The sequence below is a fragment of the Pocillopora verrucosa genome, chromosome 3 (assembly GCF_036669915.1).
Source record: "Pocillopora verrucosa isolate sample1 chromosome 3, ASM3666991v2, whole genome shotgun sequence".
In the NCBI taxonomy this organism is placed as follows: Eukaryota; Metazoa; Cnidaria; class Anthozoa; order Scleractinia; family Pocilloporidae; genus Pocillopora; species Pocillopora verrucosa.
In genome coordinates this window covers 9,471,867-9,494,411 of record NC_089314.1, presented here as the reverse complement: position 1 = coordinate 9,494,411, position 22,545 = coordinate 9,471,867, and the positions used below count along the sequence as shown (strand labels likewise).

At 39.0% G+C, this 22,545-nt stretch overlaps 2 protein-coding genes across 4 annotated transcripts; one reads left to right on the top strand and one right to left on the bottom strand.

The window, feature by feature from the left end:
• Positions 1 to 74: 74 nt before the first annotated feature.
• LOC131780244 (ATP-binding cassette sub-family C member 4-like) lies at positions 75 to 9,414 on the top strand. Of its 3 annotated transcripts, XM_059096864.2 has the most exons (10): positions 75 to 365; positions 763 to 816; positions 2,078 to 2,201; positions 2,560 to 3,135; positions 3,463 to 3,842; positions 4,253 to 5,811; positions 6,126 to 6,696; positions 7,109 to 7,245; positions 7,493 to 7,854; positions 8,386 to 9,414. In XM_059096864.2, exons 4-10 carry the CDS (start codon positions 2,617 to 2,619, stop codon positions 8,944 to 8,946), a joined length of 4,089 nt encoding a protein of 1,362 aa, XP_058952847.2. In that variant the 5' UTR covers positions 75 to 365; positions 763 to 816; positions 2,078 to 2,201; positions 2,560 to 2,616; the 3' UTR covers positions 8,947 to 9,414. The 3 variants fall into 3 exon arrangements, with proteins under 3 accessions (XP_058952847.2, XP_066019182.1, XP_058952848.2); XM_066163085.1 differs by lacking the exon at positions 763 to 816; XM_059096865.2 differs by lacking the exons at positions 75 to 365; positions 763 to 816; positions 2,078 to 2,201 and adding an exon at positions 2,219 to 2,357.
• Positions 9,403 to 21,868, bottom strand: LOC131780245 (recombining binding protein suppressor of hairless-like). The gene is given in 16 exon segments (XM_059096866.2): positions 9,403 to 10,292; positions 10,908 to 11,011; positions 11,772 to 11,854; positions 12,274 to 12,346; positions 12,760 to 12,831; positions 13,072 to 13,140; positions 13,259 to 13,371; positions 13,790 to 13,927; positions 14,092 to 14,140; positions 15,565 to 15,618; positions 16,025 to 16,096; positions 17,333 to 17,501; positions 18,042 to 18,072; positions 18,075 to 18,175; positions 18,794 to 18,983; positions 21,026 to 21,868. Coding segments are annotated over 16 exon segments (1,797 nt in total). The 5' UTR covers positions 21,294 to 21,868; the 3' UTR covers positions 9,403 to 10,081.
• Between the last annotated feature and the right edge of the window lie 677 nt (positions 21,869 to 22,545).

Genomic DNA, 22,545 nt, shown 5'->3' with positions numbered 1-22,545 from the left:
GATATGTCTCTATATGAAGTATTAAATTTGTTTACCCGCTGACCACTCGTATTTCGGTCTTTTCTTCATCCCCCACTCGTCGCCCGTGATGTAGTAACTCCCGAAATTTTGGCTTGTACTAATCCAGTTAATACACGTTTTCTAATTCAGCATATTAGAGATTTCTGTTAATAACTTTTGAACCCTGAAATCATACACAGTGCGCCTGGGCCGCTTGAGATGCGATAGAATCAAAATGTACACCGCTGTTCAAAAGGAGTGAATTTCAATGGTCCAACATCAGCAAGAATAAGAAATGGTCGCATGGTCGAATTATGTGATCGCTGCCACCATGCTGTTCTGCTGAAGAAAGGCACCAAAAATCAGTAAGTTATTTTCTGCAAAGTTTCTTCGTGGTCTTTCGAGTAAAATTTATGAAAGTCCCGCTCCAAATGTAGACTTCATTAGAGATCAAAGACGATTTAATTGCAACTATAACGACAGTATCAAAAAAAAATATTGCTATATTGATATTGGTCCAAGGTGTTGTAATATTTCCATATGGTGCCTTAGTCTTGCCTTGCTCTGCCTTCGTTCGGTACCTTCGTGTCCGCCATTACGAATAACAACGGCGGTGCTGCACATTACAAGACACAATAAATTACACTCTGAATTTTAATCATTCGCGACGAACTCACGTGAACGACGAAAGAAGTCTTTTTCCGAGTCACTGCATCCCAAGAAAATGTCATTCGATTTATATGTGTGTTATTTCTTTCTCAGTACGTTTCGATGATATTGTTGAATAGCGCAAGAGGAGATCGCGTACCAAGTTCAGTAAGTTACAATATTCTGATTTAAACTAGTTGCCATTTTGAACGTGAACGATCCAAATGTATACAAAAATACTGCTCACTTTCGGGCAGAGACGCTTAGGCATAGAAATACTGTGACGAGCCGCTTCGTGTGTGCCTGTCACTGCCCCGTCTTTACCGCAATCATGCAAAAAAACTGCATGCTTAGTATTAGAGCATTCATAGGTCGAGTAATTCCTCTGATTCAACTGTCCTTTATTCAATAATCAAGATAGCATTTATACTATACAATACTTGTAATTAGTTATTTTACTTTTACTTAGAAAATTAGATTTACGACACGATTGAGTAATAGGAAGTGTCCTTACAGTGGTAACGCTATGTAACGAAGCACACTACACATCATGATAATAATTCGAAGTTGAATCGTTTCAGGGAAATATATTCGTTCGAAAGGACTCACAAGATTCTTACAAAATTTCTCCTTTCTCACGGAGTAAGTTCTCACTTCGATCGACCTTACTCCCAGGGTCATTGTTCCTGAGTCTTGTTGTTTGTTTGGTTCTGACCTAACCTTAGGACCCATCATTCGAGATGATTGTAAACTCTTGAGATGAGAGTTATTTTTGTAAAGGTCATCAAACTGTGACAGATCGGAAATTCAATAGCAAACAATTTCACGCGGGTTTAGTAAAAAATTCTGATAATTTCTTGAGCCTCTGAGCTTCTTTTAGTATACAGCTATTTCAATTTACGTTGTCGGATCAAAGCTTCAAGGGTACGGGACAAGATCGAAAGGCAGTATGGGTAGATTAGAATTAATTTTAGGCTTTCGGGGTTGTAGGCTTGAGGCTTTGATCCGACAACGTAAATTGAAATAGCTGTATAGATAGTCTTGTTGCTGTGAAAAATTTTTTCGAGTCGTCAGGCTATGTAAATTATTGGAATATTGACAAAACGCATGTGAAACAATTTCCATATTTCACGAATTTACTTTTGTTCACCTCACGGGTGACAAATATGTTTCTCACGACTGAATTTTTTATTTGTTTATTTTATCGAAAACTCCTTGGGGTGGAAAAGGGATATCTTTTGGTTAAACTACGCAATTACCTTAGTTTGTGGACAAGAAGTCCTTTCAAATTCTTCTTGCTGTCTTAAAAATTATTGGCTATAATTCGTCATGAATGAACGGATGACAGCGCCCGTGTAAATTATGCTCTGATCGTGCACGAGGCTAGTTTAGGCTCTTTTCGTTGACATATCTGATTATTTTTTTGCAGTATAAAACATCGCTTACTGTGCATTTGTGTGACCAAAGAAAACTGGCCAAGATGAAATTTTAGCGAAAATGCACGACTTTTTGAGGTGGTAAAGCACGTGGTTTCGATAACATCACAGCTCGTTGTAAGTAGCTTGCACTGGAGATGAAGATTCATCTTGTCCCCAGGCAATATTACCACATTTCAGTGGGGGAAACAAGTTGAAGGCGTGTTTTCGGCTCACGGTTAAGAACTGGACTGAATGAGCGTGTGAAGAGAACTCCATTGGTCACAGGGTCTGGTAAAAGTGGATTTCTTTTTTAGGCAATTTTTGCTGCTGCTTTCCTTCCCGGAGTCATATTCTTCAACACTCAGTTCTCGTCACTAGACGCTTAACGTAAATACTGTCTAACTTTTTGGAGAAAATATGATAATTTGAGGAGTGATAACAGAGTACGTTGACCATTAAAGTCACTTAATATATGAATTTTTTTATCTTTAAGACACGTTAGTTCATCGATCTGTGTGACAAGAAGAGGGCAGTATATTATCTCAGGATTATGCCGCGGAGCTACGAGGTCAGCAACCCCAGAGAAGGGGCAAGTGTTGCGTCAGTCGTGTTCTTTTGGTGGATGAATGACTTGATGAGCCTGGGTAGGAAGCGACCGCTAACTGATGAGGATTCCCCTCCACTCCTTGAGGATTACAAAGCCGAGTTGCTCGTGAAAAAGGCTGAAAAATACTGGTTCGATGAATTAAAGCGCACTCAATCCTCAAACAAGAAACCACAGTTATGGAAAACATTGTCCAGATTAATTCCGTGGGAATCTGCTCTAAAGATGATATTTTTAAGAATTCTATGGGCTTTAAGTTTTTCCTTTTTACCCGTATGCCTTTGGCTATTGTTAAAGACGTTAAATGATGGACCAAATCTGGACATTAAGGTGGCGTTCTTCTATGTTGCCCTGTTGACGATATCAAGCATGACAAAAGCGACTTCGACACAGCATTACGATTACCTGACCGAACTTTGGGGACTAAAGCTGAAGGTGGCATTGATAGGTCTTGTTTATAAAAAGGTAAGTTTCTATGGTAAGCCTTCCTTAGGTTTTCTTTCCCTTTTTTTCCACGTTACTCTGTCTTCAGTTTGTTATTAACCTTGAAATATAGTTTTGCAGAATAGCATAATCACCAAGGAGGGTAGAAAAAGACAGCTAAGATTAACAAAGACTGTTAATGGCTGGCCTTGAAATATGTTGCTGATCATTTCTTTTTCCTCAGCCGTGATTGTTTGTTTGTTTGTGTGCTTTTCAAGTATAGTATAAACGTGTTTTCTGGTTCAAAATTGTTGTCAAAAACTATCAGGGTTTACTTACAGTTATATTTTCTCTTCTGTTGAAAATTAGATGCTTTCGCTAAATCGTTACAGCCTGGAGGCTACGCGTTCTGGAAACACAATAAACCTGGTCTCGAATGACGTTCAAAAAATAGAGAAGTCGTTAAACCAGCTGGGCATGGTATTCTCCGCGCCGATGGAACTCTCAATCAGCTTGGGTATCCTATGGTATTTTATTGGCTGGGAGGCTTTGATTGGAGCAACAGTGTTTTTCGTCTTAGTGGCGTTCCAAATTTTGTTGGCAAGAAAAGCTGCCGATCTTAGAAAGAAAGCAGCTACTTTCACAGATGAACGGCTCATGGTGATGAATGAAATCATCGCTGGAATACGAGCAGTTAAGATGTTCGCTTGGGAATGGAATTTCATTGATGTAGTTCGTGACCTCCGCAAGTAATTAATTTTTCTAATTTTGTATTTGGCTGTAGAGACCAACGTGACTGAATAATGAAATTCACCACCTAGGTATGGAAGAAAACATATCAAGGGGAAGTTGTTTTACTAGTTATGTCATTAATAATTTTTAGACGAATGGATAATCTGTGCGAGAAAATGATTTGGAAGCATTATTGCCTGTTTTAAAAAAATAAGAAAATAATCGCGTAAGGTGGGGGAGTTTTATTAATGTTTCAATAAAAAGAAAAGGCGAGGAAGGATTTCTTTCTCCTGTCAAGGACATTTTTTATTTTCGTTACGGCCACGTATTGGTGTACAGTGTGTGCTGTAACGTTCACTTTCACGTTCGATAATTTGTACATACCTGTTATTTATTTATGTTTTGGTATATCTATTTATGTTTGAAGGAAGGAGATGGCAGTTATCCGAAAGAAGGGCCTCATCGTTTGCTTCCTTATTGTTCTATTATTTACAACGCTTCCAATTGCAGCTTTGATTTCAGTAACAGCGCTGGTTTTAACAGGAACCATTTTGTCATCTTTTACAATATTCACGCTACTCCTTGGATTAGTGACGATTAAGTTTGCGTTCTGTAACAGCTTGAGTCTCTCTGTGTACATTGTCGCAGATGCTAAAGTAGCTCTTAATAGAATACAGACATTTCTCGAAGAAAAGCAGCCAGGGCTCGAAATAGGTAGAAGATTCCATGGTGAAACTCAGCCTCGGACAAGACTGTTAGATATCGACGATAACCATTCCAAAGTTGAAGAAAAGATGGAGAAAGGCCTTCCAGTGACAAACTGCAATGGACGAGAGGACTTTTCCATAGAAATTTCCTCAGAATTTGAAGGTAGCTCAATGACAAAGGGGCCAGACAATCCAAAAGATGACCTGCGTTCAGGATATCCCTTTCTCTCGATATCCAACGTGTGCTGTTCTTGGGACCACAACTGTTCCAACGAGGCCTTAACTTTGTGCGATATAACACTCAATGTACGTGCTGATGAATTGTTGGCAATTACTGGTCCCGTGGGAAGTGGAAAGTCCTCGGTGTTATCTGCAATTTTGGGGGAACTACCCATTCGTGGAGGCACCATAACATATCACGGGAAAGTTGCCTTTGTCCCTCAATTACCGTGGGTATTTTCTGGGTCTGTGAGAGAGAACATTTTGTTTGGATTGCCATTTGACGAGGAGAAGTTTCTGAATGTTGTAGACATTTGCGGTTTGTCCAAAGACTTATCTGACTTCGCCAGAGGAGATCTCACAAAAGTTGGGCAACGTGGAGTGTCCCTTAGCGGAGGTCAGAAAGCTCGAGTAAGTTTAGCTCGTGCAGTGTATTCAAATGCTGATATTTATTTGCTTGATGATCCTCTTAGTGCACTAGACACCAAAGTAGGAAGAACACTCTTCGAGAGCTGTATAGTCGATAATCTATCGGGCTGTATTCGAATCCTGGTCACTCATCAGCTACAATATCTGAGAGACGTTGATTGTATTGTTGTGATGAAAAACGGTTCAATTAATCATCAGGGCACGTACATTGACCTTAAAGAAAAGGGGTTACTTTCAGAAATTCTCGATTTATCAGATCAATTTGAAGGGAGAGCAAAGCAGATATTGAAGATAAGTGTGGACGGGGGAGACATAAATAATGGAAATCAATCAGGTACGTTGGTTTCCGACTCAGAGCGTTGTGAAATGCAACTGCACGAGGGTGACCTGATTTCCACAAGCAGCGTTGCAAAAGTGAAAGTCGGATGTGGCCAGAGTTCTCAGGCTCAGTTTTCGGCAAACATGTGTAAAGTTCAACGCTTACACGGCAACCAAGCTTTTGACCTGAAGGAAGAGGAGGAAGGAAAGAGAACTGGCACTGTGACCTGGCGACTTTATTGGAAGTATTTTAAGGAAGGACTCTCAGTGCTTTTGATAATGCATGTGGCAGTTGCTCTTATCTTATCGCAAGGTAATTCATCTTGCTTAATAACACTGATTGTTACCAGAACAAGTACTTCACAAAGGTGTCTAAGATTGTATAAAACAGGGAAATATCTAGCATATGCTGTTCAATTTTTACGGAATTTTCTACGCTTTTGTGGCATACTTGTTCTGGTTTGTCTTAATTCTTGGCTAAGCTATGAATGAATAACTCATTGATAACACCTTCCACCTCTATTTAAAGAGTTAGTCAGTTCCGATATTGATTGATGTTGTTTCTGTACTATTAGTGCAAAAGGCAGATGAACTTTCAAGGTATTGATATTGTTCCATTTTTTACAGTTTGCCTCCTGGCTCCAAACTGGTGGTTAGCTAGAATTTCAGAGATGTCGCCTACCCAGCAAAAAGGAACAGACACTCAAGCAATCCACGCCAGTTTAGTGGGAATTTCCATGATAGTCATGACAACATCGTGTGTTTCCTTTTATTTTCTCCTTCTGAAAGCAGCAGAAAATCTTCACAACAAAATGGCCATGACGATCGTCAAAGCTCCTGTGTTGTTTTATGACACAAACCCAGGGGGTCGCATCCTGAATCGCTTTTCAAAGGATGTTGGCACCATCGATGATGTATTACCGATACGGTTTCTAGAATCGGTTACAATGTGTCTTTTCTCGCTCCTGTCCTTTTTAGTTCCTGCTGTGACAAATTACTGGCTCTTCTTAGCTCTTCTTCCTATCTTAAGCATATTTATGTACTATGCACGTTATTATTTAGCTTCCTCCAGAGAGCTGAAGAGAATCGAAGCCATCAAATGTAGCCCAGTGTATTCACACTTTACGGAAACTATCCACGGACTGGAGATAATCCATATCTCAAATAAGAACAAAGCCTTTTTAGAGAGGCTTGAAAGGTTAGTCGAACGAGCTATTTGTTTTGTTTTGTTTTGTTTTATTTTTTGTGGCGAGCTATATTCGAATTAAGTTTATTTAAGGTGGGCTTGTAAACATCACCTTAATCAGTGTAGTTCTCTGACCAGTTAGTCTGTGTTTCACTTTCGCATTTTGTGGGAAGTAATTTATCACGTCACGAGCTTATGAAAGCAATTGTTAAGTCCCGCTTAGGCGAAGTTTGATTATGCTGAACATCTTGAATACCAGCCGAATAAACTGGTCAAGACCATTAGATTCTGAGCATCTCCATCGCACACAAAGACTTGGTTTCTAGAAAAACAGGGATTTCGAGGACCTTTAATGGGTCGCCAATGAGTGTCTTGACCCACCTAGCTGAGTAAAATCTGAGCCAATCCTAGTCTTGCCTTCCAGGTATCAGGATGAGAATACACAAGCTTTTTTTATGGTGGTGTCGTGTAATCGGTGGTTGGGAATTCGCCTTGATTTGTTGTCGAGTGCATTCGCAACGACTGTTGCAGTGGCTGCCATTTTGATTGCAGAGAATCCAGGCGAGTTTGTGAAAACCTTTTTGATTGTTGTTTCGGGAACGAGCCCTACGATTCGTAAAATTCTTCTGGGAATTCTCTTAACACCGTTTAGAAACTTTATGGGGAGAGCGTAGTTCCTGTCCCTGTTTATTCTGTTTGCAACTGTAGTTCCCATAAATCTGTCTTAGATTTTCCCAGTTAGTTTTTCCCATTCAGTGGAGACCAAGTTAATCATGCATCCAGCTATGTGTCTCTTTACACTGTTTAGCCTTTGCTGGACTCGCGTTGATGTACGCACTGGAAACGCTGGACCGGACGCAATATGGTGTGCGAATGGCTACAGAAGTCGAAAACTTGATGACTTCCGTTGAACGTGCAATGGTGTATTCTGAATTAGACTCTGAGCCTGGTTATAGCACTGATATCTATCCTTCAGAGTCCTGGCCCGGCGAAGGAAGCTTTGCCATCGAAAATCTATCTTTGGCGTACTTTGAAGGTGGACCTCAAATCTTAAGAGACATCAACGTTCGGATCTCTAATAAGGAAAAGGTCGGAGTTGTGGGTCGCACAGGCGCTGGAAAGTCTTCCCTGGTTTCAGCTTTGTTCCGCATGCCAGATCCCCTTGGAAAGGTGAGTGAACTGCTAGAGGCCATGAACGTGGGCGTCCTTGAAACAACGCATGCGTGGATGTTTAACGGTTAAAAAAGGGAACAAAAAAAATGCTGTCGTGCTTTCATTTCACTTCTGAAAAAGTCAAACGAACAAAGAAATAAACAGACCAAGAACACGACTTGAGAACAGTCAAACGTCTCTGATACAGTGACAGCTTTACAGTTCAGTCATTCTTGATGTGACCGGATGCGACTTAACAGCGTTATTTTTTAAACTTGTTTGGGTCATCTCACTAAACGTGGTTCTTCTAACATCAATTCTGCGAAGTCTGTTTTAGAAATCTAAGCCAATATATTTACTTTGTCAGTTCCTCCTTACAACTATGCTGGTGCACTTACAAAGTGCTACATGCCTTTCCACGCAAAAAGAGAAAAATAAACAAACGACCGAATAAACAAACACCGCGGTTATGGGAAAAGGGGGGTATATGAATTTTTAACTAGTTTTGCTTAAGATTGTGTCCTAGAAGCAATATATTCTTCTCGGCAGGTACTGATCGATGGAGTTGACATAGCATCAGTTAACCTACAGCAGGCCCGTAGGTGTATGGCTGTTATTACACAAGATCCTGTACTATTTGGAGGCTCATTAAGAAGGAACATGGACCCATTTTCAAAACATACCGATCAAGAATTATGGGCAGCTCTAGAAGCTGTGCAACTAAGGACCCTTGTAGAAGGTCTCCCAAAGCAGCTTGAATTCAAAATTAAAGAATCTGGGATAAATCTTAGCGTTGGTGAAAGGCAACTTATCTGTTTGGCTCGTGCTCTGGTCCAGAAGAGCAAAATCATCGTCATGGATGAAGCCACTGCTAATGTGGATTTCAGGACTGACCGTCTGATCCAGCAAGTTATTCGCCACAAGTTTAAAGACTCCACTGTACTAACCATTGCTCATCGTCTGAACACCATTATGGATTATGACAAGGTGCTGGTTCTTGACGACGGGCAAGTAGTGGAGTTTGACAAACCCGAGGTGTTAATGAGAAGTGGTGGAATGTTCGCTGAAATGGTGAAAAGCCAAACCCACATGGAGAATCGTCGAACATAACATCGATCGAGACTTTGCTAAGTCAATGTGTCGTGTTCATGGGTAAGACGCGTAACTTTCACAGCGCCTCTCTCCATCCAGGAGTACAATCGGTACCGCCGACTTGTCAGGGAAGCCTGATGATAGACTGGAGGGTATTCTTGCGATAGAATGGCATCCCTATCCCTGCTGGGGGGGAAGTTGTACTAATCCTAGTCGCTTCATGCTATGGCTCGACTACGTGTTGGGTTTAACCTTGAACTGCGTCATTTCTTGTCCTAGCTTTACTTCAGTCATCGATAGCGCTGGCAGACACTCTTAAAGCAGTGGACATTGTCAATGGCGATCCCCTCAGGCTTGGTTGAAATTTGAACTTCTGGATTTTACAGGGAACCCTTTAGTCATTACGTAGACATTGGATGGTAGTATAGTACAAATAAGGACTAGCAATGGAAATGAACCTCAAAAACAGTTGGATTCAAACGTAAATATATTTATTAGCTATAGATTTCTCTGCTTGTAGTTATACCCTGAATGGTTAATATTCCATTAGTCAAGTCACGCGACAGACATTTGGACATGCGTAAATTGGATGGAATCGGATGAAGAACAACAACGCGGGGCTAATCATTGAGATACTCTCTCACATGAAATGCACGACAAAAACTTGACTTACTCTGACTTTAAATCCAAAAATAAATTATGAACGTCAAAAAAAAATACACGAAGCACAGTTTTCCTGACCTCAGGATAGTTTTAGGACGACTGACTGACTTGAGCCAAAAACCTACCTAAATATAGCTCGGATGCGACACGATTTGCTATGCAGTACTTTGAAAAACAGCAAAATTCTCCGTGCCTACAATGTACTTTCACAGCTGACTAAAAAGACTATATTTACAACTGTTACATTCATATTTAAAGGGATAAAAATTTTGTTCGTGAGTGACTCTGGTACGATAGGTTGTGTATCTGTTCCGCTAAATGCAACGTCGCTGAACGTTCTGAAAACGTAATTTCAAAATGGACGAACAGAAGGAATAGGCGTTGGTTGAATGGCTCTTCTAGGTTTGCTTTCCGACTCCTAGTGGGACAGTCGCAAGTAATTCCCTTCATATAACTGGGACTTTTCTTCTCCCGGTGTGGTTCATTGTTCCTAGAGATCGGCTCGTAACACCGTTTCTGATATGGAAGAAGAAGGTCTCTCCACTGGCTCTGGTGTATAGGTGAACGTAAGTCCTGTAGGATAGATAACTCCGTCAGAGCGAACGAGGCTGACGGCGACTTCAGTGGGTTGCCGGACAAACCGCCATCCACCACGAATGGCCGAGATGTCTGGAACAACACATAACAGACTCTCGCCACATCTGTTAAAATAGAAGGAACAGGAAAAGCATGAGAGCAGTGGGTTAAAAGGTTCTAATTTTACGCTAGCGCGAAAAAACCCGAGAAAGGCATACTCTAAAGGAAAATTTCGGATTGAAGTTCTCCTTAGACCCTTCAAAATTTCTTTGAAAATAGTTTACTTTGAGTATCGTTCACAACGACTGCATTATGTTACACCTTGAGTTGAATTCATGAGGAAATGCTATATACCATGTTTGATAAATTAAGAATTACAGTGACTATGGGATTGGTATCGCTGGGATGCTTGGTTGGTCTTAACTGACAAACATCCTTACCAATTTATCTTGATTAGCACAGTTCGTCCGCCGAATTACGAGCGCAAGCAAGTTGCTTATCTCAACATACGACTGACACACGACTGGCTCTTACATCACGAGACAAACGATTAAACGTTAATTTATGTCTAAAACCATGATCAACAACAGCATTTTCTATAACAATGCATGTGATGTCACGAAACATCTACATCTGTATTGTAAGAAACTTAAAATGTGTGGTTACGCTGGCTACTGATGTAATCTTATTACCAAGTCTGACATTCTAGAACTACACTCTATAGACTGTATCACTCCTACCTGTACATGGTTTCTGCTTCAACATCTCCAAACCAAACTTTTAAGTTTGCAGTGAAATGCTCTCCAGTTAGCTCCAACATGGCCACATCTCCTCCGCCATTCAGCTAAAAAAGATAATAAGAGAGTAAACTCCAAGAAACTGGTAGTACATTCAACAATCGACCTAAATTTCAAGCATGTGATACATTCGTTATCAGACAGACTCATCACACGCCCACCCATAATAGTATTTCATTTTCATTTGCAGCGCTGGCAATTCACTGCCATCCACTTTATGACCTTGTTGAGGTGTGTCAATACTTGTGCAGCAAGAAGTTCATCTATTTTTCTTAATATCATTTTTGATCCACTTTATTGTTCTACATTTCTGGCCATCGTCGTTCATTTTAAGTCTATAATTGTCTCCTGTTTGTTCTACCATATCGACCTAATACATTTTTTCAGCCTCCTTAAAGATGAAGATAGTGAAACGGGAAGGTCTACAGTTCCATTCCTTATTGGAATCAAATTATATTGCCGACCCATTAGAGATTAATTTTTTTCATACCCACCATGATACCTCACGAAACGAGTTGAACTTCAAGTAACCGAGGGAAAATCTCAGAGGATCTATAACACGATAATCTTAGGCATTTTTGGCGTTAGAGATATTTTAATTCAAATGACATTCCTTTAAGTTGTCGTTTAGCAGGGTAGAAAAGCACAAAAGTGAGAGGAAAAAACAAAACAAAGTAAAAAAAGGGAAAGAGAATGATAAAGATCGTCAGAGGAAGAACTTGAGGATGTTAGGACGAATTTCTTTACTGGAAACAAGGCAGAATGTTGGCTTTTAGTAAAACGGATATGTAAGATAGGTTAGATTACCTGTAAATTGTTGACAATCGGGACAGGCGTGATTGGAGACCTCACAGGACCATTTCCTTCGTAAAAACTGTACTCGGATTTATCTAACAAAGAAGGACACGAGAGCAATGCTATCAACCAAAATGCAATGTCTGAAAATTTCATGAGACGTTGGGGGGGGGGGGCGGGGCGGCGGTGGCAATGGAACAGATATAAGTCTGTTACATTTAGTTTTAGGCAGACACGTTGGAAAAAAAAGTATGTTTTTTGTGTGAGAAACCACAAAATACAAGTTTTTTTTTTTTTAAAGTAGGGCAAACATTAACAAGTAAAGGATTGATCGAAAAGGAACGAGTAAGGTTAAGGTGTATTTGTCACAGCCCATGTTTACATTCACTGTGTGCCTTCTTACTTCTCCTTCTTCTTTTTAAAAAAAGAAAAGAAAATTCACGATAGGTTTGTACTGTATAAATCGAAACGTTTTGAATTACATGGAACTCCCATTGATCACCCATTTGCTAACCTGTGCTGATTATTGTCCAAGAAGCTCCATCATTGATCATCTCCTTATTTTGCTCTTTGGGACAAGGCGTGGCCTGTGGAAAAAAAAACAAGCTTGTTCAATTAGAATCCCAGGCACAAATAGCGATTAAAATATCAAATGAATTTCAAAAGTGATTAGGGGATACATAGCCTATGCTCTGTGATTAGTTTGGAAAAACCCACGCAAATCATTTGCATTGCTCTACTTGAAAAATCCCCACCCCCTTCCCCCTTTATCAGTCATAAAAATCAAAATAAAAATGGAAACGGTTTTTGTTGTTTTGCAAACCAATTTCCAAAATCGTAATTTTTTAAACTTTTTTTTAACGTCAATCTTCGATTGCATTCACAAAAAGAATTTAGGAATATAAGCCATCTTCACGCTACATCCATAGTATATCTTTTCGTCGTCCATAAACGCCGTACCATACCAAGAAGAGGTAGTGGAAACTTCTCATCGACTTACCTGAAACTGTATAATTCTTTCTTGGGATAAACAAAGGTACATTCTCTCGGTTTCTTTCATATAAAAGGCGACCTAGGGATTAACGACGTACTTTAATGTAAACAAGCATGATGAAGCGCATCGTTGGGTTCATGAGGAAGGTTCCTAAGATTTAGTATGGGATAACTGGATCCATTAATATCATGCTTGATATTGTATCGATATTGTAAAGGGAAATTATGTCTTGGTCAATTATGGGAGTGAAAGGGTTAATTTAGGCATCGACACAAGGGTACACAAATTTCAAGCCCTTAACAAGGCTTCATTGCTTACCTTATGAAGTTGTGATACTGGATCATCAGCGTCCAATAAAGCCGTCTGTTTGTCGACTTTTCGTATTACCTTCAGAAAGTAAAATTGCCCGAGTCAATTCTAGTACCACTTCACAACAACAATAATGTGGGGCACAAGTACACAAACAAAGCAGTGTGATCATGTACGGTTAGACAAGCCATCATACCAGTCTAGGAAGAGCCATCTTTGTTACGGAGCAAACCAGCTTGACTGTTGAGCCATAATGCACATACCCTTCTCTGACAGAAAATTCTTCACTCTCGGATTCATCATCATGTACTGGAGACATCGAAATAAAAGTTATAAATAAGTAAAATAAAATTTCATCATTTATCATCCAACTGCACTACGTAGAGTACAAACAACACGTGAATCCAGTAAAAATATCCTGCCATATTATACGGTTGTAGTAAAAATATCCTGCGATATTATGCGGCTGTTTGGACAGTCGGTTATTTTGCACCGTAATCCGACACAGATGAGTCCGTCCGTAATCCGTCCCCGAGACCGAGAGGTACTATCAGAGTGATGCACCTTGGCCTAAAAACAAATTCTTTGTACCGGACAACCTTCATGCTACAGATAATACGACAGGGTCTCTTAGCCTCAGGAATAAAATCAGCGCACAGGTGTACATCTTACTATTACGAGATACACCTTTAAGCTAGTTTGTTAAGGGTGAGGTGTCCTTACTCACATAAATGGATGGTGAACGCTCCCCACTGTTGGCTACTTGCATGAAATGTGCCATTTTCGACGTGAAGATATCGTGTGCTGACAGTTTGTGATCTTAGGCGATTGAACAGAGCGACTGTAGAGCCTGATTGGATACATACTGAAAAAAAAAATTCTGCTTTAGAATTCTCTACGGCGAGATTCTACAAATTCACATCAACTCAGTTGATAAACCTAATTATCCATCATCTTACAATGTTAAATTACTATGAATGAATTGACTTGTCACGGGAAGAAAAATTAAATAAAAATATTGTTACTTACAATCAGCGTTCTTTAATGACTGCTTTTTCTTAGAAGGCTTTGAGATAACCTGCAATGCAGAGAATTATCTTGTTATGGGGATAAGGATTTCTCACAAAAACAGTTTTAAACAAGTTGTACCTCCAATTTCCTTTGTAATGACTAATACCACTATACACTTTTTTGTTGGTCAACTTAAAGAATTTGTTGCATTATCCTGAAACTAACATTTATTTTAGAATTTGACCTATGACAGAGATCACAAATAACAGTAAAGTTTAATCCATTTTACCTGTTTCTTCATTTTGTGCAAGCAACTGTACCCATGTAGCATACAAGTACTTACACTCGTGTGCAGACATAGTGTATAATGCCCTTAAACAAGGATAATCCATTATGGGTTGAGTTTAAATGTGTTAACACAAGGGAGTTATGTGCAATCAAAAAGGTGTTTAACCCTTACAATCTCATGCCTAACCAAGCCAGAATTTCTCCTTACAAAATTTTTACAATATCAAGCAGACAAGCGATGAGAATAAACAAAAATATAAATAAGGAGATTATTAGTTGATCCAATACTAAATTCTTAGAACTAATATCATAAGAATTGTATGGCAGGCAGTCAGGAGAATTGCTAAAGAGATGTGTGGGAGACATGTTGGCCAAATGGTCTAAGCTTGAGGGCTGACTTGGGTGAGATACTTAACACTTTCAACCCCCAAAAGTGATTAACATGCAACTTCTCCTTAAATTATCTGTACATTTTTCAGCAAACATGTTATGAGAATGTTCAAACTTATCAGGTAGAATTTGTTGCCTTGATCTTACACCAAATTCTCATCACTTATTTTACAAGGAAACGTGTAGCAGCTAGAGGGAAGAATTAACAATTAGATCTTGGGAGTTAAAGGTTAAATCTCACAGTGCCCCACTCTCCCAAGGCCCAGTTGTTCAAAGAGTGGATGACGCTAACTAATGGATACACCCTATCCAATAGATAAAAGTTAACAAAATGTACTTTGCTATCCATCAGATAGAGAGTTGTCAAGAGGATAGCGTGTAGCACACTTCAAACAGCCAAATCCAGGAGTATAAATGGGTGCTAGCACAATGTCAAGGAAGCCTGTTACAATGTGCAATGCAGGAAGGTAACCAGCATTTGTATCGGATTCCATCTATGGGAGTGACCATAGTTCTCCTTGTTGCCTCATGCTAATGAAATTGGGATGAGTCCCAGCTGAGTGTGGCCTTGGCCTTTTTTTCATTATTAGGAATGCATGGATATCAGGGGAGAAACCAGGATTTCTCAAACGGGAGTCACACTGTGTTAAACACAGGGTACTCACCAGTTTTTGCCACCATCTGGTTGTTTTCTGAAGGAAAAAAAGGTTGTAAGGGGGAGGGAGGGAGGAGTCATGGGCACCCCAGGATCCTCCTCCACCCCACCTGCCTTGTTTATTACATTAGGTATTATCTCTACACAACAAAACTCACCTTTATTCTTTTTGAATTGAATGTACCAACATGGTCACCATTGGGATATAGTAACTGTGTTAAATAACAAGAAATAAATACATAAACAATAAAAAAGATTAATTAACATGACTAGAGGAGGTGATTGTGTAAAAAAATTTTTTTGTCAGCTCAACCTGTAAAGCCATGGTGAAGAGTGTCCTGCTGCACATGCCAAGGTAGTTAATTTCATATACACCCTTTTGCCAAGAGTATATTTTAACTTAACTCTGCCTGAACTGAACGTTAGTCAGACAATTCTGATGGACTCAGAATAAAGTCTTTGGGTCTTTGATCAAATGCACTTTTGCCTTCCACAACTAACCACAGTTGATTAATAGAAAATTCACACAGTTTGGACACTACAATCTCTTTTGAATACACTTGAACTGTTGGAATTCACAATCACCTTTAAACCAAAATTAAATTTACATTTATGTACCTTCAGCGACAATTCAAAGTGCTTTCTTTTATCTGAATCTGATATGTACAAAGTTTTAGCAGCTCCATAGCCCTAAAAATATCACAAAAAGAAATACAGTGTGTCAATATAATCATTCTTTTTCTGAAAACCTAGATTAACTCTGAAGTTTTAAATATCCATACCAAATGCATTCTGTTATACACAATCTCTGCATATGTGCATAAGCATCCTTCAGTTTATATATGCATATCAAACAAATCACTGTATAGGGTTTCCTAATAGTCTCAAAGATATGACCAAAAATAGGATATAACTGTAGATATCTAATCTAAAGTATGAGTCATTCTTAACAACAGGTTTTAGAAATGGGTTTTAATTGTACAGTGTAACTTAATTTAGAGCATCTGATTGTTTTGTAATATTTGGCTACTAACATTTGTATTTCAGGTTACTATTAAATGATTCTAGGATACTAAATATCAATCTTAGAGTTTGAGCTAGATGCCTAGTGACTGGTCTGATAATCAGCAAATGAGTAATTATTAATCACTTGGTGAATATCAGTCCAGTTATCCAGGTTGATAATCATCTTCTTGCACAGGATTGCTTTACCAGTGCCTATCAGACCACAAACAACAAGCCTTTCTAAAATCCTGGGATGCCACCTCAAGGAAATTTGGAGAGCTGCGAAATAAGGGAATGAGAGATGGAGGCTGGACATAAGGCCAGCTTGACTGACTGGCAACTGATAGAAATCCATGACGTTCTCTGATGCAGGTCTTTTGTACATAAACCCAGAGAGGGGACTAAGCTTTGCTAATCAAACTACACTATGAAAAATTTAATGAAGTATATGTGTATCCATTTCACAGACCCCTAATAAATGGAAATCTTAGAGAGCTGTAAAACCATATGTGGAAAATAAAATTCTATTTGAGCAAAACCTTTTCCACTGAACAATCATCACCACCTCAGTCTTTTTATTTTTGCGATTTTGATCTGATGCAATTGATATCCCTTGCCCTGCATGTTGCATGACTTTGCAAAGACCAACAGGAAACTTGACATGAAATTGAAGTCCAGCAATAGTGTATTTGTCTTCCAAGTACATCATGACTCCAAAGATTCACTATTCTTGTTGAACAAGGTCATACTTCACTTTAAAATTATTTTTTTTCCAACCCCAAAAAAGTAAGATTGGAGGTCTTGTTATGAATGAAATTATGTTTAAAAAAAACAAATAAACAAACAGCCCACTCAGAGACCCACACCAGATTGGTGAGAGTTGGCTTGTCTGCAAGGTTTTAAACATGAAACAAGACCTACCTTGTCTTCAATAATAAGCTGCTGCATTTCCTGTTCATTTTTGCTTCCAATCCCAATGAATGCAACTGGCTGATGCATTACTTCTTCTTCTGGAACTTGAGGCATAAGTGCCTTACGATACTGCCAACCTTCTCCCACAAGATAAACACAAGGTGGAGGACAGAAAAACCTGAATAAAACAGTCAGTACTATGCAATTATTGACTAGGAGGTAGAGGGTCTTACAACAGTGATGCAGAACACAAACTGATTAAAAAGTCTTTACTTGAGCCAAGTGCCTCCATCCCCCCTCAAACCAGCTTTTCCCAGTATCCATAGAATAAAGTGACGAGGAGTATTACTACTTCTTCCCCCTTGGATGGGATGCTAATCCATCACAAAGTTACCCCCAGCGTTTCATCAGGCTTCTCTGACAATTCATTAGTAGCCATTTATAACCCTTAGTGGAGAGAGGCCTGGTGAGAATTAAGTGTCTTGACCAAGAACATAACACATTGAAGCAGCCATGTATTGAACCCAGACCTCTCAACCTGCTATCCAGCACAGTACTCCCTGCTTTTCAAATGTAAACTACTTTGCTATCATGCTAACTGGATAATGGTTTCTATCCCAACCAGGTCACTTTCAGCCTCAATCCAAATCAAAGGCTTGGCAATTAAGTACACAAGTGTTAATGATGTTCACTCAAAAAAGGATAGCAATGTCTCCACCTTTTTTCATTGCCATATGACTTTTGTGCCACTTGGCATGGAAAATGATAACTGTTTGTTGACCATCCCTTTGCACTACATCAGTGAGATATTGGTTCATAGCAGCTTTTGAAAGTCTTGGTTGAATTGCTGCACTACAAATGAAAAACAATCCATTACAAGAACATACAGAAAAGAACCCCCAGAGATAGTAAAAAAATACTGTCTTGTTCAACACAAAAACTTAACTACATGTGACAATATAATTACACTCCCCCCTCCAAGAAAAAACCAACAAACAAATTAACCAACCCTAATCCTACACACCCCTCTCCTCCCCCAATTCCACCTTAATAAATCTTCTAAGCCATGAATGTATTCTACAATTATACTTCCACTTTGTGATCATGACTTAACCCTTTAACTCCTATAAGTGACCATGACAAAAATTTTTCCTTACAATATCAATACAATATCAAGTAGAAAAGTTACGAGGATAAATAAAAATATCAGTTAAGGGATTATTAGTAGATTCAAAACCAAATTCTCACCCCTAATGTCATAGGAATTGTATAGCGAACAGTAAGAAAAATGACCACAGAAATTTTTGGAATGAAGAGATTAAAGATGCTATATGTACACTGGTCAAATTTACCATTTTATGAAAACCATTCTAAAGATTGAAGTGCCCAGTGTCTGAGCCAGTGGCTGGCTCCTAAAATGAATGCTGCTTACTTTAATAAACATAATAAACATTCACGTTATTGACTTACGGGTCTTTGTGAAAATCCTCTTTTTCCTCATCTTCTTCAGGGGGAGGGGAAGGGGTGGTTGGAGGACTGGGGTGACTTGCTGCTAGCTCTAAGGCCAGACTGCGAGGTTCTGCAGCCACTCGAACTCCATCATGTCTGTGTTTGGGTGTTGATGAGTACCCATCAGCCACTCTTTGGTATGGACCTCTTCCTAAATGATAAAGCAAAATCTTCTAGTTTAGAAACAAAGAATAAATTTAGTTATATGAAAGTGTACTCATCATTTCTTTATACCCCTCCATGGAAAGTTAGCAAATTTCAACACTGGTTTTAAGGCTATCCATGAGTGTGGGGGTTTTCAGCCAGAAATTGTGGTAATTTTCGAAGTTTCTCAATCCCATAATCTTTGGACAGTTGACAACAATGTTAATACAAGATATTGCTTGGCCTGATCCAATGATAAAAATTTGTTTTTGATTGCTGATAAAATCATTTTCAACAGAAATCCCACTATTACTAAAATACTAGTACAATAAAATGATCATACAGTGTACTAATTTACTGTTATACAAGTAAATACAATTATTCTGCATGCTGAGAGGGAATGATATTCTAAGAATTTTATACCCTTAAGTTAGTGTAAATATACTAGTCACCGTATGGTGCCAATATTTCTAATTTGGAGAATTTTTTTTTTAACAATCAAGAGCCTCTCAGACTGGTAATCATTTCCTTTATTCCCATGACCTTATTGTTTAAATCAGGGGTGATTAGCAATTAGATGCAGATCACTTATAGATCTGAGGAATTGAATGTTCCTTTATAGAATTTAAAATGCAGTTTTACAATGTAACTGTATACTTAAAACCCCCTTGACTGCAAGAGAGAAGTCTCTAACTATCTGTCAATGGGGAACTGACCATCACTTATGGTGGAGGAGGAAAATTATATTCCCCTGAACTGTTATCTCTGCAAAAATTTCCCTTAAGGCAGCCTCTTTCCATCAATGTCTGTTACAATATTCTTGCCTTTTTGTCAATGAAGAATCTCCCAAATCTCAGTGTAAATATCTGTGCATATCCATTAACAATGTTTAACAATAATGGGCATATTGACAGATTGAAATTTCTGTTTCAAGTTTCATATTTTTCTTCCAAAATAACAACTTCTCAGTTTCCACTTTGTAATCATTAACTGGCCTCCTTACACATTATTTTCCAGCTATCATTACTGAACGATAGTTTTTTTTAAAGGTATTTCTAGGCCTGTAAAGCGTAAAAATGAAATAAAAAGGAAAAGCCAGCCAGGAGGGGGTGATAACATGTTTTTCTTCCTTAACCATCCCCCCATTCACCTGAAGTGCAGCTTCCCTTCACATACCCTGTTAAACTGGTGTTCATAAGTAATCGACTTTGCTCTGTGTTGTTGTATGAAGCAAGAAAGGATTTTTTCCAGAATGTTGATCCTCACTGATTAAACAACTCTGAAGCTTGTTTCAAATACTTTCATTCATGCCGAAATCATAGCCAAATATAACTGCACAATATCGCAAACGAAACGACTTTCTAGAGTTCCAAAGAAACTATCAATACGCCTCTACTGAGCGAGACTGGTAGGCTGAAATTTGGCCAAGATTTTGCGAGTTGAGGAGGCACCCGATATCTTAGATGGATATGGCTATTAATGCCTGATTTATAACTGAAAAGTTATGAATTAGATATGAAATAAATGTCTGTTAATAATAAAAAAGTTTCATTATCTTTAAATCCTACATGAAGTGAAAACAAAAGAAATTAGTCATTTTACAGGCCGGTTACCTGCTTAAATCAAACAAACTAATTTCAACGCAACTCTTTCAGAAACAGCATCTTGTTTACAAAATAAAGAAAGTCGATTCCTCGTTGAAATTGGAGCTACAAAATACCTTCTTCGCCCAAAGGGAATTTAAAAATGTTTGAGTGGTTGACCTCATTTCCGAAATAGTGTACAAAGTCTCGTTTATGAAAGTACCACGACTAGATGTCGTTTTCTTAAAGACAAATGTCGACAACTACAGGAAATATACTCAAGCTTATAGAGACAAGAATATCCCACCACTCACCGGTCGAAACCCGATTGAGGAAAATTAAAGTTGAAAAGAAGAAAGCTTGGTTAACATTTGACAATCGACATAATATTTAAGAGAAATAAAAAAAATTGTTCAATCATTTGCCCCGATCTATGATATAAACCCCAACGAACATGATCACTTACTAGAAAACGTACTCTCCGACTGTGTTGGTAAACTTGCTGCAATTGTGGATGTAATTGGTGAATGATACACTGCCTGTTGTACGATTCCACTCGATGGGAAAACCTCAGAAGAATTGAAGTTTCCACTCTCTATACGAGGCCGTTTTACGTTCGTGTATCGATGTCCGATATCCCTAGGTATCAGTCCTGCATGTGTCGTGAAAAGTGAACCGTCACGAGTGGTTCCATCGGCTGTAAAAATCGATCTCTGTCCATGAGATTCTGACATTTTTTGCCAGAGCCGCCGACGTAAATTGTCTTTTACCGTAAAAGAAAATTATCTCTTTTTAAAGCCAGTTAAAACTGAGAAGTTATCCGGAAATCTTGCATCAAGAAAGCTGTAGGGGGCATAGTAGTGAAGCCCGATAGTTTGACGGACGAGTAGTGAACGATATCGTCCTGAAAGATTATCTCCAAGAATGAAATTAGGAATCTTTGCAGGGGAATCCTTTTTCTTCCCAACTCTGCGCTGTCGAAATTGAAGTTCAACACTCCATTGATCTAACTTGGCAACGTGTCTTTTTTTTTTTTTTTTTAAGCTCAGGATATCTGTTGACGACGTATTCACTCGGATCGACTGCCGCCAGCGACGAAATAAAATGGCTACCGAAATCGACAATGTCTCTTGCTTCAGAGTAGTTCGTTGAAACCTGTTCGTTTACACGCACACGAAGGAAAACCCCGATTCGCGGAAGAACTGCACTGGTGAACAATACATCCACAACAATGTGAAGTGGAAGTAAGCGATGATGACGGCCGATGAGCGTGGGAACTTTTGTGGCAATTCAAGGCTCGTGAGAAAATTAACCCATACCATATATGGATTGTATTTACAAATAGCGGCTCTCGAACAAAGAGTGCACGCGACCCGCTACCGAATCAACTCGTCCCATAGGGAATGTTCATATTCATCACTTTTCGCTAACATGTGGGCCTTTTGTGCAGACAAGAGCGAGCATTTCACCCGATTGGCGGAGCTACAAAAGGGGTTGGTTAATAGATGAAAATCTTTGCTTTGCTTCAGCTGTTGCAGAGGCGAAGTTTCTCACGGGAACACAAAGAAAATTCGTTTTTTTATTGAAAGAAGACTGTCCGAAGAGTTTAAAATTTGATGTGTATGTTTAGAAAACGTCGAATCCGACGTCGAAGTTTGAACTATTGATACTAATGGGCACGCTGCCTAAGTTTGTGACTCCACGCATCCTGAGTTTTGTAATACATAAATCCTGATTTTTAATAAAAACAACAAACTCCGACTTAACACGTTATTAATTAGTTTTGTTCAGAAAGTGTTTTTCTTCTTCACCTGTCCAGCTTGCCTGGAAACCCTGAAGACCAAATAAATGTATTTTGAGGAGATTTTTTGCAACCGTTTTTTCAGCTTCGCAGCTTTATTTACAATTTCATTGTTGGGCACAACGTCCTTTTAAACGTGAACCACGGAACAAACCACAAACAAAGAACATATTTTTTAGTGGTCC